Genomic DNA, 16,035 nt, shown 5'->3' with positions numbered 1-16,035 from the left:
ATAGCATGTTCTTCATGAGGGAGAGAGAGAGGTATAGGTTGTGTATGCACATGGCATTGATTCCTCTAATAGTCTCATAGTTCCATCTTTTTTTTCTTTGAAGAGGAATGGTGCTGCGACCCGTGGCTTGGCTGCCTCAATGAACCAATACATCTATGTACTTGCACATTTCTTGCATTTCCCAGGGTGTCATGGTGTACAATTTGGGCTTGGGAGTTTTGCCCCAGGGATGATTTCGATGGTGCAGTCTGCCTCATGGTGGTGGTGGTGGGGCAGAATGTTGTACTCGGTCTTGCTGAATACTTCTGTGAGGTCGTGATATTCCCCTGGGATCTATTCGGTCTCTGGGGTTTTGTCGGATGTGGCTGCCAGTTGTTCTGGTGGGTTCTTTTGGGGGGGGTTCCCTGCTTGTCTGCTTGCTGGTGTGGAAGGGGTTTGGGCCACCTTTTCTATCCTAAGTCTGCGGGTACCTCCTTGCCACCAGATGGTCAGTCCCCACCTGTCTAGCCAGGAGAGTCTCAGTATGACTGCATCTGTAATTTTGGGGGCTATAACAAATTGAATTACTTCCCAGTGATCTGCTAGCTCTAGTCTCACTGGTTCAGTCAGGTGGGTGGCCTGACCCGTTGACCTGTTCAGACTGGATTGGGTGGGCCAGTCTTTTTGCTCTGATCCCCAGTTTCAAGTTGATCAATCATCTAGTGCAGCCTATTAAGGCTTGAAAATCCTCCTGGCTTCCTGTTTTTGGCGTATTGGAAAAATGGAAGGATTAACTGGTCATATCACCATTGGATTGTTTTCGCCCTCGTCAAAACTATCGTAGGATTCTGGCAACTGGCCATTGTTGCCTGCAGTCCCCCCCCCCCATCTTTGTCTGGGTGGGGAGGGACCTCTGCAGCCTGGAGGTCCTTCCGATATGCATTGGTATGTCGTTTGTGGCCCCGTTCCAGTCATGCCCTGTGTGGTGGCTCTAGCCTTGGCATTGGGGTTGGAGTCATGGACGTACAGTAGATACCATGTCCCCCCCCCCCCTGCATCTGTAGAATTTCAGTGGACTTTGAGAGGAGCTGATTCAGGACCCAGTGTATTGCTGTGGGTTGCTGTCAGCCGGGCAGGTTCAGGTCGGGTTGACCTCTCTCTTTTCTGTCCAGTGGTTTTCTCATGTCATTAGCGCCGTTGACTTTTATTACTACTTAGAACCACTCAGAAAGTCGGTTTGGATGTTGTGATAATCAGTTACCTGGGCAATCTGCTTGTCCAGGCTTGTTCCTTTTTTTTGAAAAGATTTTTTTTTTATTTTTGGTTAAGCAGACAAATACAACACACACAAAAAATCATCTTTCATTACATATTGTAGAAGTGTGTCGATTGGTTACAAATAACTTTTGTACATCTCTTCCACAGTCATTACTTATAGTTCATATCACATTGTATATTTTAAATCAAAAATCTTTATATATCTTACTATCAACATCCCACAATTCTCATTTGACTATAATTGTTTTAACGTCCTTTTGCATAAAAGTCCAAAATTAAAAACACAACCACATAATGACATTTCATTAATTATTTCTAATATCATCCAATAACATTACCCCTTTATAACATGTTCTAAGTAAGAATTAATTATGTTTGATAACAAAATTTCTAATCCTCTTTTCCAAATTGCTGTTTACTATTTGTATCCCAATTCCTTTTATTGAGCCAGTACATATATATTGTTAACTATATCCCTTGTCATTTCATTGTTATTATTATAATTGTTATTTATTAATAGAAATTCATTCGCTAATTATATCAGGTTTTCTCTCATCAAACCAACTCATGTGTGTACCTTGTTATCATTATCAATTATTTATTTAATATATCACTCTAAAATATTACTAAATTACTAATCACTAGCCATATTGTAGAAGTGTGTCGATTGGTTACAAATAACTTTCATGCATCTCTTCCATAGTCATTACTTATAATTCAAATCACATTATATATTTTAAATCAAAAATCTTTATATATCTTATTATCAACATACCACGCTTCTCATTTGACTGAGGTTGTTTTAACATCCTTTTTCATGAAATAGTCCAAAATTAAAAATGCAACCACATAGTAGCATTTCATTAATTATTTCTAATATCATCCAATAACATTACCCCTGTGTAGCATGTTCTAAGTAAAAATTAATTATGTTCGATAACAAGATTTCTAATCCTCTTTTCCAAATCGCGGTTTACAATTTATATCCCAATTCCTTTTATTAAACCAGTACATATATATATTGTTAACTATATCCCTTGTCATTTCATTGTTATTGTTATAGTTATTATTTATTAACAGAAATCCATTTGCTAATTATATCAATTTCCTCTCATCAAACCAACACATGTATGTACCTTATTATCCTTAACAATTATTTATTTAACATAGCACTCTAGAGATTACTGAATTACTAATTACTAAAATTAACTAATTTTTTATTATCAACTTTCATATATCAGCCTGTATCCTTCCAATAATAATACAGTCTTATTTCTTTTGTCATTTGTGGAATTGATCCTATTTATTTCCTTAATAAATCAAAAATGATCACTACATCTATCACTACTGTTGTTTCTTGGTCCTTGTCTACTACCACAATGTCTCGTTGATTGGATAGTACCTGCCTGTCCAGCTGGATCTGGACACCTGACAGGATCTTAGTCCTATTATTCTCCATAATGTTCTGTAGAATTTCTCATCTGGATCTGGAACAGTCTAACCCATACTCTGTGCAGATGTTCCTGTACATTATGCCAGGTATGTGGCTGTGTTGTTCAGTACATGCTTTTCCTGATGTACCTTACTTCCTACCACTATGTGTTGGACTGTCTCCGAGTCCAACACATAGTGGACTGCATAGTCTGTACCTTGCAGACCTCTCTCTCTTTCTCATATATACAGTGAACAGGTAATCCCTGACTTACAACAGTTCATTTAGTGACTGTTCAAAGTTACAACAGCACTGAAAAAATGAGCATTTTAATCACTTAATTTCAAAGTTATAGGAATGTATTATAAAAAGAAACTGAAAAGACATATTTATCATATTATTACCTCATCAGGGGCTCCACTGCCTGGGAAGAAGTTTCCATCATCATAGCGATGTAGTGAAATATAAAGGACATTGGGATCACTGTAGAAAGCTTGCTGCGTACCATTTCCATGATGTACATCCTTAAATGACAGACATTGCAATACATCAGAAGTATTACTTACAAGTGACTCTGTATATTAAAACCTCTTAAGATGGATCAATTATGGAAGTATGGAAATAAACCAACATGGTATGCTTTGGATTGCATCTCAGAATATGTTGTGATTTTAAATCAATTATGCTTTTCTCCACAGCAAAGATAGAGTTTTAAAATTGTCATATATTGATGCACTAGTTGCATACCATAAACTGTTATGTACATTTTGGAGGTGAGTATCTCATATGAGTAAAGCTCATAATATTGTGTTTGTTTAGAACATTTATTGGCTGTCCATCTTACCTTAGGATAATTGTGGGAGGCTTGCAATCTTAAAACCAAAAACTGTACAAAGACAAAAGCCTAAACAAACACACAGAGTGGCCCAATTAAAACATAGGGAGGATGGGAGCAGAATAGGATCTGTTGTTAATCGATCAACCACCTCCACTCTGATGTTCTCCCATTGGAACCCCAACATTTGAAGCCCCCATATCATTTGTCACCAAACCAATAGAGCAGTGATGGTGAACCTTTTGTGGCTCCTGTGCCAAAAGCGGGGGGAATGCAGGGGGTCGTGTGCAGGTGTGCCACACCCATAATGCTATGTGTGCGAATCCCCCCCACTTTGGGCGCAGTTTGTTTACACTCCCCAGGCCCCAGAGGCGCCCCCCCCCCCCGGATGCCCTTCGGAGGCCTCAGGAGCTTCCCTGAAGCTTCCAGAGGATAAAAAATGGACCTACAGGAAATCCGGACGTTCAGGAATGACGACTTCTGGTTTGTCCATAGGTTTGTCTGATTTTTGACCTCCAGAGCCTTTCAAGAGGCTTTCCTGAAGGCCCCTGAAGACTCCAGAGGGCAAAAAACAGTCCTACAGACAAACCGGAAGTCTGTTCGTGAATTTCCAGTTTGCCTATAGGGCCGGTTTTTCACAAAATGGCCTCAAAAGAAGGCCGAAGTCAGCTGGCAAGTATTCACACACGCGCTGGCCAGCTGACAGGGCAATGCCTTGCGTGCCCTGACAAATGGCTCTGTATGCCACCTGTGGCATGCATGCCATAGGTTCACCATCATGGAGCAGAGTGTCAGCCCTGGCCCACCTGGTGGCCTGGGACTTCCATTCTGGTGGGAGATGGTGGCACTGGAGAATGGAGGACTGCGTCGCTGAACTACGCCCCTATACCTGCGGCTCTGGACTCCATCTTGTACACTGATGCTGCTGCTGCCTCCGCAGATGTCTTAATAATGAGAGGTGGAATGGGCACATGCGGACTGGGCATGCTTCGGTGTTTGAGGCGACTGCGTGGAGGTGGAGTGCGCGTGGCAAGGGCAGGGCAGTGGGAAGGTTTAAATGGTGATAGGAGCACTGGGTGGACAGCCCTGACTTCATTTCACAACATGGGGAACATGGTGGTCAGTAAAATGAAGAGGATAAACTTACTACAAACCAGAACTGAGTTTTGTGGTGTTTTCTTTCCTTGCAAACTACCGGAACCTGACAGGAAGTGTCAAGTAAACCTCAGAAAAATTGCATGGGATGCAATGATAATCTGTGACATTAGGCAACATATACACCAAGACCCTGGATGAACATATCAGCCTGTTCAGTTTGCGTCAGGTCCTTAGCAAACTATTAGCTGTGGATCAAATTATCCAAGTGTGAGTTTCACAAGTCAAAGCTGGATAATCTGGGATTCTGCATCTCCCAGATGGGAGTGGAGATGGAGCCCACAAAGGTGAAAGCAGTGTTGAACTGGCAGGCTCCGAAATCACGCAAATAATTGCAAAGTTTTCTGGGGTTCTCTAGTTTTTATCACCAGTTCATCCCATTCTTCACCCACATGGCTCTCCCACTAATGGATCTCTTAAGGACTAAATATCTAAAAGGGAAGCCATGCCCAGGAAATCCTGTGCCATGGACTTTACCTTGTCAACAAGCCTTTGAACAATTGAAAATGTTATTTGCAGGGAACCAGTATTGAAACATCCAGATCCTACCAAACCATTTGTAGCACATGGACACTAGTGATGTGGCAGTGGCCGTTGTTCTTTTGCAAACCAAAGGGGGGGGGCTACAACCATGTGTCTACACATCCCGCAAGCTGAATGACACCAAATACAAATGGGCTATATGGGAAAAGGAGGCGTTTGCAGTCCAGTGGGCCTTGCTGACCTGGAGACACCTTCTGTAAGGGGGGGGGGTTTGGATGGACCATAAAAACTTGGAAGCCCTCCAAACCCCATGATGGCTGTCAGCCAAAGAAGTGCCGTGGGCACTTCAATTTCAGGCTGAAATTGAAATTCAGGCTGAAATTGAAATTCAGACACTTCAATTTCAGGCTGAAGTACATACCCGGTGAGAGGAACTTTTTAGCACACGCTCTGTCTCGGAAACCACAGTATGCTAGCAGGCAGGAGGAGATAGTTCAAGCCATGATACCAACCCTGCAACTCCAGGCACGACCAGCTAAAGAGGCACCATCCACAGGTCAACCGAAGGTGCAGATGGAAGACATACTCTGTTCCATCCAAGCCGCACTTCCGACCAATTTACAGGAGAACCGACCCACACTCACACAACAGGAGGGCCTTGCCTGGAAGGGGTCCAAGATCTATGTACCCAGCACTCTCCCGCTCGAAGTGCTGCGACACTGCCATGATGCCTGGACAGCTGGGCATTTCAGATTTCTTTACACCTAATGAATCAGCAACTTTGGTGGCCGTGCATCAAAAAGGATATGGAGGACTGCGTGCATAGTTACATCATATGCATCATATGCGCCACCATGAAAAAACAATAAGGAAAACCTCCCAGACTCCTACAGTCAGTGGTGACTCCTGTCAGACCATGGGAGGACGTAGCCATGGATTTCATTGTAGATTTACTGAACAGCCAAGGCAATACAATGATATGGATAGTCATAGACCTCTTTTCCAAGCAAGCTCACTTTGTGGCTTGTCCCAGTCTCACGTCAGCCACAAAGCTGTCAAAACTGTTTGCTACCCACATATATTGCCTTCATGGCATACCGCAGAGGATTGTCTCCAACCGAGGGGTACAATTCACCGCTAAGTTCTGGCATACATTTTTAGCTAGGGTGGGGTCCTCCCTAGGCCTCAGTTCAGCATTCCATCCCACTACCAATGGAGCCACCAAAAGAACTAATGTAATGGTGGAGCAATAATTAAGCTGCTACATAAAGCACTAACATTTTGATTGGGCTGACTTACTCCCCTATGATGAAGAAGCATTTAATAATGCAGTCCACAATAGCACCGGGTTCACCCCCTTCCAGGTCGCTACTGGAGTAGATTTTGTTCCAATCCCTGAGTGTTCCCGGGAAGCCCCCAAGGAACTAGGGCTGCAAGAATGGGTGGCACAGATGATGATCGAGTATGATCAGTGGTCAGGGAGGCCTTACAGAAGTCTGAAACGGACTATAAACAACAGGAAAATGGAGTCCACAACCTCTCTTCCATGTAGGCCAGCATGTCTACTTGTCTACAAAATACTTCAAATTAAGGGTCCCCTGCAAGAAGCTAGCACTTAAATTCATTGGACCATTCCCAATCATAAAGATCATTAACCCTGTCCACAGCTTCAGCTCCCCCGGTTACTGAGGAAGACCCACCCAATCTTCCACTGCAGCTTACTATGTCCAGTCTGGATGTACTATTTTTGAGGGGATCCTCCTCCACACCTCTCCTTGTCACTGTGGAGAGGGGTATAGCATTATGAAATAGATGATATATTGGACACCAGGTAGCATAGACAATACCTTATCCTCTGGAAAGGATATCCGCTATTGGAATCGTCCTGGGTGCATAGCACAGAGGCATCGGCAGCCCGCCTAATTGCTAAATTCCACAGGAAGAACCCCACCAAGGGAGGGACGTGCAGGATCCAGACAGCTTCTTACTTTGTTTTCTGGGTGCTGTCTCCATGGTAGGGGGGCTGTATGTCAGCCCGGGCATGCCGGGCGACCAGGGGCTGCCATTCTGGCAGGGGATGGCGGTATGGGGGAATAGAGGACTGTGCGGCCAAGCTACACCCCTATACCTGTGGCTCTGGACTCCGTCTTGTACATCGACACCGCTGCTGCCTCCGTGGATGTCTGAACAGCTGAGAGGCGGAATGGGTGCATGCGTGCTGGGTAGGCTACAACGTTCTAGATGGGCCTGATTGACGCTGCCACTTTTGTGGATGACTGATCAGTGGGGAGGCACATGTGCATTGGACAGCCTTTGGTATCTGGAGCATCTGGGAGGTGAAACAACTGCATGCGGACTGGGCATGTTTTGGCATCTGAGGCAGTCGTATGGTGGGGCCTGCATGGGAAAGGTTAAATGGTGATGGAAGCACTGGGCAGATAGCCCTAACTTCATTTCACAACATTGCTTTTGGTGATGGTGGTGGTCAGTTCGTACCGGAGCAAAGAGGATAAACTTACTACAAACCAGAATTGAGTATTGTGGCATTTTCTTTCCTTGCTAGCTCCCGGAACATGACATAGAGATGGGAGTAGGGGCTCATATGGAAACATTGAACTTTACTGTGGTGTCAGGCATGGAGAGCCCCCTTGTATTGGATAAACTGGAGAAGGAAGATGTGGGGGAAGTGAATGAGAACTTGAGATCCCTACCCCTAAAACCCTGAGGGCGAAGCCAAGAAGAGAGGTGTGAGTGCGATGAAGGAGTGCTTCAAGAATCTGAATCTGAGTGCCCCAGATTCCTAAAGAATATTGGAACCTACCAGATGTTTTTAGTGAAAAGAGCTCAGACACACTCCCACCCATTGCCCGACTGATTGCTCCATAGAAATCTTTCTTGGGGCTAAATTGCCCAAGCCCAAACTGTATTTCATGACCCCCAGAGAATTAGAAGAACTGTAGACAAAAAACTAGAGCATGGTTTCATACTGCAAGTGGCTGCCCTGGTGCTGTTTAGGGGGAAGGATGGGTTCCTTTGTTTATGCGTAGATTATCATGGGCTAAATACTGTTTGGGTGGAAAATGTCTACCCATTGGCCCTAATGAAAGATATGCAAGTCTATTTTTACCAAACAGACTTGTGGGAAGCATATTACTGCATTAGGATCAAGGAGGGAGATGAGTGGAAGAAAGCTTTCAATTGTCCTTGGGGGTGCTTCCAATTCTGACTCTTCCCCTTTGGCTGCAGGGATCCCCAGCTGTATTTATGCAGCTGATAAACAAAGTACTGCATGAACCCATAAGGGAGTCCTAGTCTATTTAGATGACATTTTGATTTATTTGAGACCATAGTGAAATGTGAAACTGGTCAGGGCTATGCTCAAAAAACCTTGGGCTGCTCAATTGTATGCTAAGCTATCCAAGTGTGAATTTTACCAAAGCAAAATTGACTATTTGGGGTACTGCATTTCCCACGAAGGGATAGAAATAGAGAACAAGTGCAGGCAGTTTTGGAGTGGGCTCCTCCTGTACCCAGAAGCAACTTCAAAGCTTTTCATCCTATGTTTTTCCCAGATAGCCCACCCCATCATCAACTTGAAGATAAAAGGGGAGGAGAAAGCCCAAACCTAGCCAACCACTGAAATGGACAAGGGAATTCCAAGTGGCATTCGAAAAACTCAAATGCCTGTTTGCAGCAGAGCCGATGCTAAAACACCCTGAGCAAAATGCTTGTTTGGTTCTTCAAGCAGATATTAGTGATGTGGCGGTGAGGGCAGTGCTGCTGCAGAAAAACAACCAAGAGGTCCTGCAGCCATGTGCATATACCTCTGAAAAATTTATTGAAACTGAGTGCAGGTGGGCAGTTTGGAAAAAAGAGGTGCACTGGGCAACCTTGCAGGCATTTTTCGAAAGGAAGCAAAGCCCTGTTTGAGGTGTGGACTGACAACAAAAACTTAGAAGTCCTACCTTCCCCCCCCCCCCGAGGTTATCACCCAAATAAGTTTGCTCAGCTCAGTACTTTAACCCCCTTCTTGGGGGGAGGGAGAATTTCCTAGCAGATGCTCTATCCAGATACCACAATGTAACAGTTGCAAGGAGGTCATCAGATCAGTTATCCTATTCTGGCAACTGGCAGCTTCAGTCACAATTAGAGCACAAGCTAAACTCCAAAACCAAGTGGCAGAGGATTTAAAGGGTGCACTAAAAGTGGCACTAGAGAAAGACAAATGGTTCCAAGCCCATAAGAATGAACACATGATGCAAAATGGCTTAGCCTGGGTACAGGCCAAATTGTATGTCCCTGAAAATCAATGCCTAATGATCTTACGGAAAAAACACGAGTCAAAAGTAGCAGGGCACTATGGCTTTGTCCAAACCTTGCATTTGCTTAACACCAGTTCTGGTGTTAAGGAAGTAGAGGGCTATGTGGCCAGCTGCCCAACTTGTACCTCTGCCAAAAGCCATCAGGGGAAATGCGTGGCTCCTCCAGCCAGCACTGGAACCTAAAGGGCCATGGAAGGAAATCTCAATGGACTTTATAGTAGAACTTCCCAAAAGCTTGGGAAATACAGTGATTTGGGTGACAATTGACTTATTTTCTAAACGAGTGCATTTTGTCCCTTGCCAAAAAATTCCTTCTGATCATACCTTAGTGAAAATGTTCATGCAGCATGTATATAGGCTGCATGGTGTCCCAAAGGAATAATATTGGACTGCAGAGTCTCCAATTCACTTTGTGGTTTTGGCAAGAATTCTTAAAACTTAACTCCTCCCTAAAACGAACAGGAGATGTGAACGTACAAATAGAGTCTTGGAACAGTACCCCAGATATTACCTTAATTATCAACAGGATAACTGGACAGACCTCCTACTGAGGTTGCTTACAATATCTCCGTACATGGTATAAATGGTAATACAGGATTAACTTCTTTTAAAGTAGCCTTGGGCCAAGACTTTGTATCTATCTCCGAAATGTCCCAGACTACCCACAAACTTCCAGCCTAAAAGAATGGATTTCACAACTACAAAACACCTGACCACTAGTTAGAAAATATCAGGCTGCATCGTCACTGACTTTCATGCTTGCTGCCAGCTGCCATGGAAACGGTGATAGTAGTGGAAGCACTGGGCATTGGGGGGGAAGCATGCAGGAGGGGGAAATAAAATTTCTTAGAAGTGATAAGGAGGTCTAGTCTCAAAGAGGTCAGTTTGGGTTGCTTAAAATTTTCAGGGTCAACTGTCCTGGCTTTGGAATGCATGAAGGATAAGTGCACCTGGACCAGAGACTTTTAGCGACTTTCCCAAAGCATCTTCTTGGCTGATGATTGAACTCCAGTTGTCCGGCTACTGAGGGGTGGGCTTTGGGGGTGCTTCAATATTTTTCTTCGCACAATTTTGCTTCAGATCTTGCTTGACCATTGCTGTATTCAGTTCATTCCTAGTAAAAGTACCTTTTCTCTAAATCTATGGAATCAAGAGTTTTTCTTTCCTATGGATTGAGCAGAGGCAGCCCTGACATTAGGCAAGATCTGCTTTAATGGCCAACACGGAGACTACAGTCTACTGTGAGGACTGAGTATCTAAATGCCCAGCCTGAGAATGAGCTGGAGGAGACTGGGGCTAGAGCTGGGTCCTCCCACTAGAGCGTGCCATGCTCAACATTAGGAAAAATGGCTGGGGGAGAAAGGAAGACCCAGAGGGTAACTTTTACTCAAGGAAGCAGAGATTCCCACAGATTGGAGTGGTGCAAGGGGAACGGAGCGAGCCTCTTGATAAGAATTTGGAGGATGCCCTGAGCCATGCCCTTACTTGTTACAAGAGGCAATCGAAAATCAAAGAGCCCAGGAAATTCTTGCTCAGGTGGCTGCTCAAACTCCTTGAGCTGCCTCAAGCCAAGTTGTGGATAAAGCTGCTGCAACAGCATCTGTGGCAGTTTGGTGACGGCATCAGCAATGCCACTCCATCAGCAGTTGTTGCTGCTGCATGCCCAACCCACTGCACGAGCTGCCCCTTGGAGACGCTGGGCCTCCCCCTTTGGACTGAAATATAGAGGAGACCAAAAGGAACTGGGGTTCTTTCTGGTGCAAGTTTATAATGCATGAGTATGGGGCTGAAATGGGGACTGAGGCAGCCCAAGTAAGATGCGTAACCATGGCTCTTAAAGATGCAGCTGCCAAGTGGATGGTCTTCATAACGACAATGCCCCCAGTGGTGGAATTAAGACCAATTCAATCCTCCCCTCCTGTGCATAAATAAACCCTGAGAACAGCAAAGAGGGAGTCTGGACCTAGTTTGAGGTCCATAATGTGTTTAAAGTGCAGGAAGGAAGGACACCAAGCTGCAGAGTGCTGATTCACCAAGCCCAGCCTATGCCGCACAACTTCTGGGAATAAGCCAGAGAAGCCAGCTCCAAGGACCTGAGAGACAATGCAGAAAGGCGTGGAGGTCATTGAATTCACCCCTGCTGACACTGAGGGGCTGAGAGTTCTGTCCAGTGACTCTGATGATGGCCCCCTGGTAAATCAACATGTAATCCTCGTGACCATTCCTGTGGAATTAGTGGTGCCCTAAGTGGTGTCCTGAGGAGAGGATGTTGGCTTTACTGGACTCAGGATTAGAGGTGGGGAAAAAATGGAAAAAATGTTTGGGGGGGAGACAGGGATTTTTCCCATTTTTTCCCAAAGCTGTTTGGAAAAAAACAGGAAAAAATGGGGGGAAACCATGTCTGGAAAAATTGAACTCTTATGTAAATTGGAGGAGGTTTTTTTTTAAAGATTTGGCACAAGGTGGCCAAGAAAGGGGAAGAGATTTTGATGCCCAGAGGAAAGAAAACCAAAGGATAGAAGAAATTGGGGGCAATAACACAGGAACAACCAAAAGCTAGCCCAGAATTCCCAAAGAGTACTCGGATCTATGAGATGTGTTTAGTGAGAAGGGCTCCAACACGCTCCTACTGCATCAACCCACTGACTGTAGTATTGAAATCCTTCCTGGGGCTAAATTCCCAAACTTTACTCAATTACTCCATGCAAGCTAGAAGGGCTCCATCCTTTCATAGATAAAAACCTATAATGTGGATTTATTCAGCTGGCTAGACCGCAAGTGCTTTGGTTAAAGCTGGGTCTCCTTGCAAGGAGAGAGAGTGGGCTTCCCTCTCACCCACATACTTTGCCCTCCCGCACATACTATGAACAAACTGGTCAAGGAGAATGAGCACAACAGCAGCAGCAGCAGCAGCCTCAAGGAGGAGGTAAGTGCAGCTCCTTGGGGAAGGCTGGCCAGGGCTGGGCACTTGCCCTCTACTGCCCAGGGCTCCAGGCAGAGATTATTTTGTTATATAATTCTATTTTGATTGTTTAATTTGAAATTTTTATATGTTTATATTTTTATTTACACAGAATAAGAAGTTATTTTACTTTATATTTGTATAAACTATTTTCTTCAGTTTTTTTCTTGTCAATTTTTAACTTTTTCCTCTTTTTGATACCTTCTCCCCAATTTTTCCTTTTCTGTTTTTTTTATCTCTGAGTGGAGGGATGGAGGGAAAGGAAGGAAGGAAGGAAGGAAGGAAGGAAGGAAGGAAGGAAGGAAGGAATTTCCCCAATGAAGCTCAATGGGGAAATTGGTTCAGATGTTGCTCTCGCTTCCACTGTATTTTTGCCACCTCTGGTCATAACTGTTTTGGTAAGAAAGTATCTTTGAAAATATTATTTAACAGTGCGTAGGATGTCTAGTTACATTTTATTAGCTTTGGTATATATCAATTCTAAGTGCATATTTTTAAATTTTAATTCTCAAATTTTATGTTTAAAAAGAAGGCTTTTGAGATGCCAGATAAAATAACTGATCTAGGAGAAGAATGGGGTAATAAAAAACATAACATCTATTGTGGCAACAGACAACTCCAGATACAAGAGTAAGCAAGTAAGAAGCATAGGATTAAATATTTACTAAGATTTTGAACGAACAATTCATCAGCATAATCAATTCAATTAGCAAGACCTTACCAATAGTCTGTGAAAGGAATCTTGGAGCCTTAATGGACAACCAGTTAAATAGGAGCTAGCAATGTGCATCGGCAGCCAAAGAAGCCAATGCAATCCAAAATTGCATTAACAGACATACAATCAAGATCAAGTGAGATACTAATACCATTCCATAAAACTTTAGTAAACCACACCTAGAATACTGCATCCAGTTTTGGTCACCACACTATAAAAAGATGTTGAGACTCTAGAAAAAGTGCAGAGAAGAGCAATCAGAATGATTAGGGGACTGGAGACTAAAACATATGAAAAACAGTTACAGGAAGTAGGTATGGCTAGTCTAGTGAAGAGAAAGACCAGGGGAGACATAATAGTAGGGTTCCAATATTTGAGGGGCTGCCACAGAGAGGAAAGGGTCAAGTTATTTTCCAACCGAAGGCCAGACAAGGAATAATGGATGGAAACTGAACAAGGAATCTGAACCTGGAAATAAGGAGAAATTTTCTGACAGTGAGAACAATCAATCAATGGAACAGCTTGCCTTCAGAAGTTTTGGGAGCTTCATCACTGGAGGCTTTCAAGAAGAGATTGGACTGCCATTTGTGAGAAATGGTGTAGGGTCTCCTGCTTGGACTAGATGACCTAAGGTCCTTTCCAACTGTTTATCTGAAATCTGTTAATCAATGAGAATTTAAAGAAGTAGAAAAATATTCTTACTGTTTTTACTGTTTTAATTTTACTATTAAGCGTATGATGTAAACATGACAGAAGTAAACATATATACACAAAAAATGCCTCTATGGAGGCATTGCAGTGGCCTCATAACTGGATGTCCAATTCAGCTATCCAGGTGATTGCCTTTGGGTTTGCTTCATGCAGATCTTCTAGGGAACCAGAGAGTGCATGTTGTGGGCAATCTTGCATAATATGCTTAATAGTTTGGGTATCAACACCACAATCACAACAAGGGGAATTTTTCCATTCCCACTGATATAGGGCAGAGGCACTTCTTCCAGTATCACACCTAATTCTTTTCAATTTTGACCATACAAAGCAAGGCAGGTCAAAATCATATGATTTGGTAAAAGGGATCACAATAGCAATAGCAATAGCAGTAGACTTATATACCGCTTCATAGGCCTTTCAGGCCTCTCTAAGCGGTTTACAGAGAGTCAGCATATTGCCCCCAACAATCTGGGTCCTCATTTTACCCACCTCGGAAGGATGGAAGGCTGAGTCAACCCTGAGCCGGTGAGATTTGAACCGCTGACCTGCTGATCTAGCAGTAGCCTGCAGTGCTGCATTTAACCACTGCGCCACCTTGGCTTCTTGTACAAGAATGTACCTTGGACTATTTCTCTCTCCAGGCATTCTCAGGGTTAAACTGGGTAGATGTTAAGTCAACAGCTGTTTTCCAAGCTGGCTTATGATTTCAATCTTGTGATGGGCTACATCATGGTGAATAGGGAGGGCCTTGTTGTTCAACATCCTTGACCGTAACTAAATGAGAGCTTGTTGTCTTCTAATGTACGGTGGTATGATATTGCTAAGTACTGATAACCAGTACACAGGAATGGGATGCAATGTGCCAGAGATGTCTGGCGTGTTGGATATCTACCATTTTGATGTGGGCACTGTTAAGTCAATCACTGACACAATAGCCAGCTGTGGAATAAAGCCAACGTTGTTGTCCATAGAATGTTAGCATCAGTACCCCATGTTCCAGCCAATCTGTTCAGTAAATTGTTGGGGCTTTTCAATTTTGCAGCTGTATTATTGGAAGGTTAGTGATCTGTCAAGTGTTACCAGTAGGTACTTCAGAGAATTATTACATTCTAAAATACAATTCCAGAACTTTACTGAAGGTTGGATAATTAGAGTACCTATTGGTAAGGTGAAATGTGGCTACCTCTGATTTTATTAGGCTTGGTTGGAGTGGCCATTTCTTGAAATAGTCATTCATCTTCTGAAGATCTTGAGAGAGAATATCTTCTGCATCACTGAAATTGATGCTATCTTTTTTGGATAGACTATCTACTTTGGACTATCTATTCCTATTTATGACATGAAGATATTCAAAAATGATGAAAAAGTGTCTTCTTAGACTTAGCTTGGTTAAGTTTATTATAACAAATTCTTGTAACTTTTTGCAATACTAGAACTTTAGCCCTTCCCAACATAGAGAATTAGGCTATTCTATTATTTGAAAACTTTTCCTCTTTCAAAAAAATTTTTTTCATGTCACTTGACATTCATTTGAACTTAAATATTATTTAAAAGTTTTAAGTCTCACTGATGGATTTAAGGCAGGTTTATGCTCAAGTATTTAAAGTTCTTAAGTAAATTTATGCTCAAGTATTTAAAGTTCTTAAGTAAATTTTCATACAGCATGAATTAGCAACATTTGGTATAACTTTTTTCTTATTAAAATCAATATGCTTGTCACTGATTAGTTTCTAAGGTATCCATTTTAGCCAATCATAAGCCACATTTTATATTATGTTTTCATTATTTTTACTTGACACCACCAGTTTGCCTACTATTTCAATGTCAACTCGCGAAGCATTCTTGATCTGCTCTCGAGTTGCCATAGGCAGGGGGATGGGGAATTGAACATTGCAGCTGCATCGAGGAACTTGCATTTCAGTCAAAACAAAGCACATTCCATCCAGCCACGTCAAGGTCATCTCCACGCAGACCCACAGTGGCCAGAGGGAGGGACTTCTACAACCCATGGAATTGCTCCATTGGTGAATGTGACTGATGACACACCTTGGGGGAAGGGGAAACAGGGTCAGAGCTAAGGTACGAATTAAGTGAGGTCAGAGTTGGCTTCGCTTGGTACGTGCTGACATGAAGCTCCTAATAAATAACTGGATTTCTTCTGAA

At 43.1% G+C, this 16,035-nt stretch overlaps 1 protein-coding gene across 7 annotated transcripts in view; it reads right to left on the bottom strand.

The window, feature by feature from the left end:
* Positions 1 to 16,035, bottom strand: part of HDAC4 (histone deacetylase 4) — a 286,678-nt gene that overhangs the window by 34,068 nt on the left and 236,575 nt on the right. For all 7 annotated transcript variants that reach the window (XM_032214587.1, XM_032214590.1, XM_032214588.1 and 4 more), the window contains one exon: positions 3,094 to 3,213. In XM_032214587.1, the coding sequence (XP_032070478.1) occupies positions 3,094 to 3,213 (120 nt within the window). The remainder of the gene's footprint in view (positions 1 to 3,093; positions 3,214 to 16,035) is intronic.

The sequence above is a fragment of the Thamnophis elegans genome, chromosome 3, assembly GCF_009769535.1.
Source record: "Thamnophis elegans isolate rThaEle1 chromosome 3, rThaEle1.pri, whole genome shotgun sequence".
NCBI lineage: Eukaryota > Metazoa > Chordata > Lepidosauria > Squamata > Colubridae > Thamnophis > Thamnophis elegans.
The sequence above is the reverse complement of the archived record's forward strand: the minus strand, read 5'-3'. Positions and strand labels throughout refer to the sequence as shown.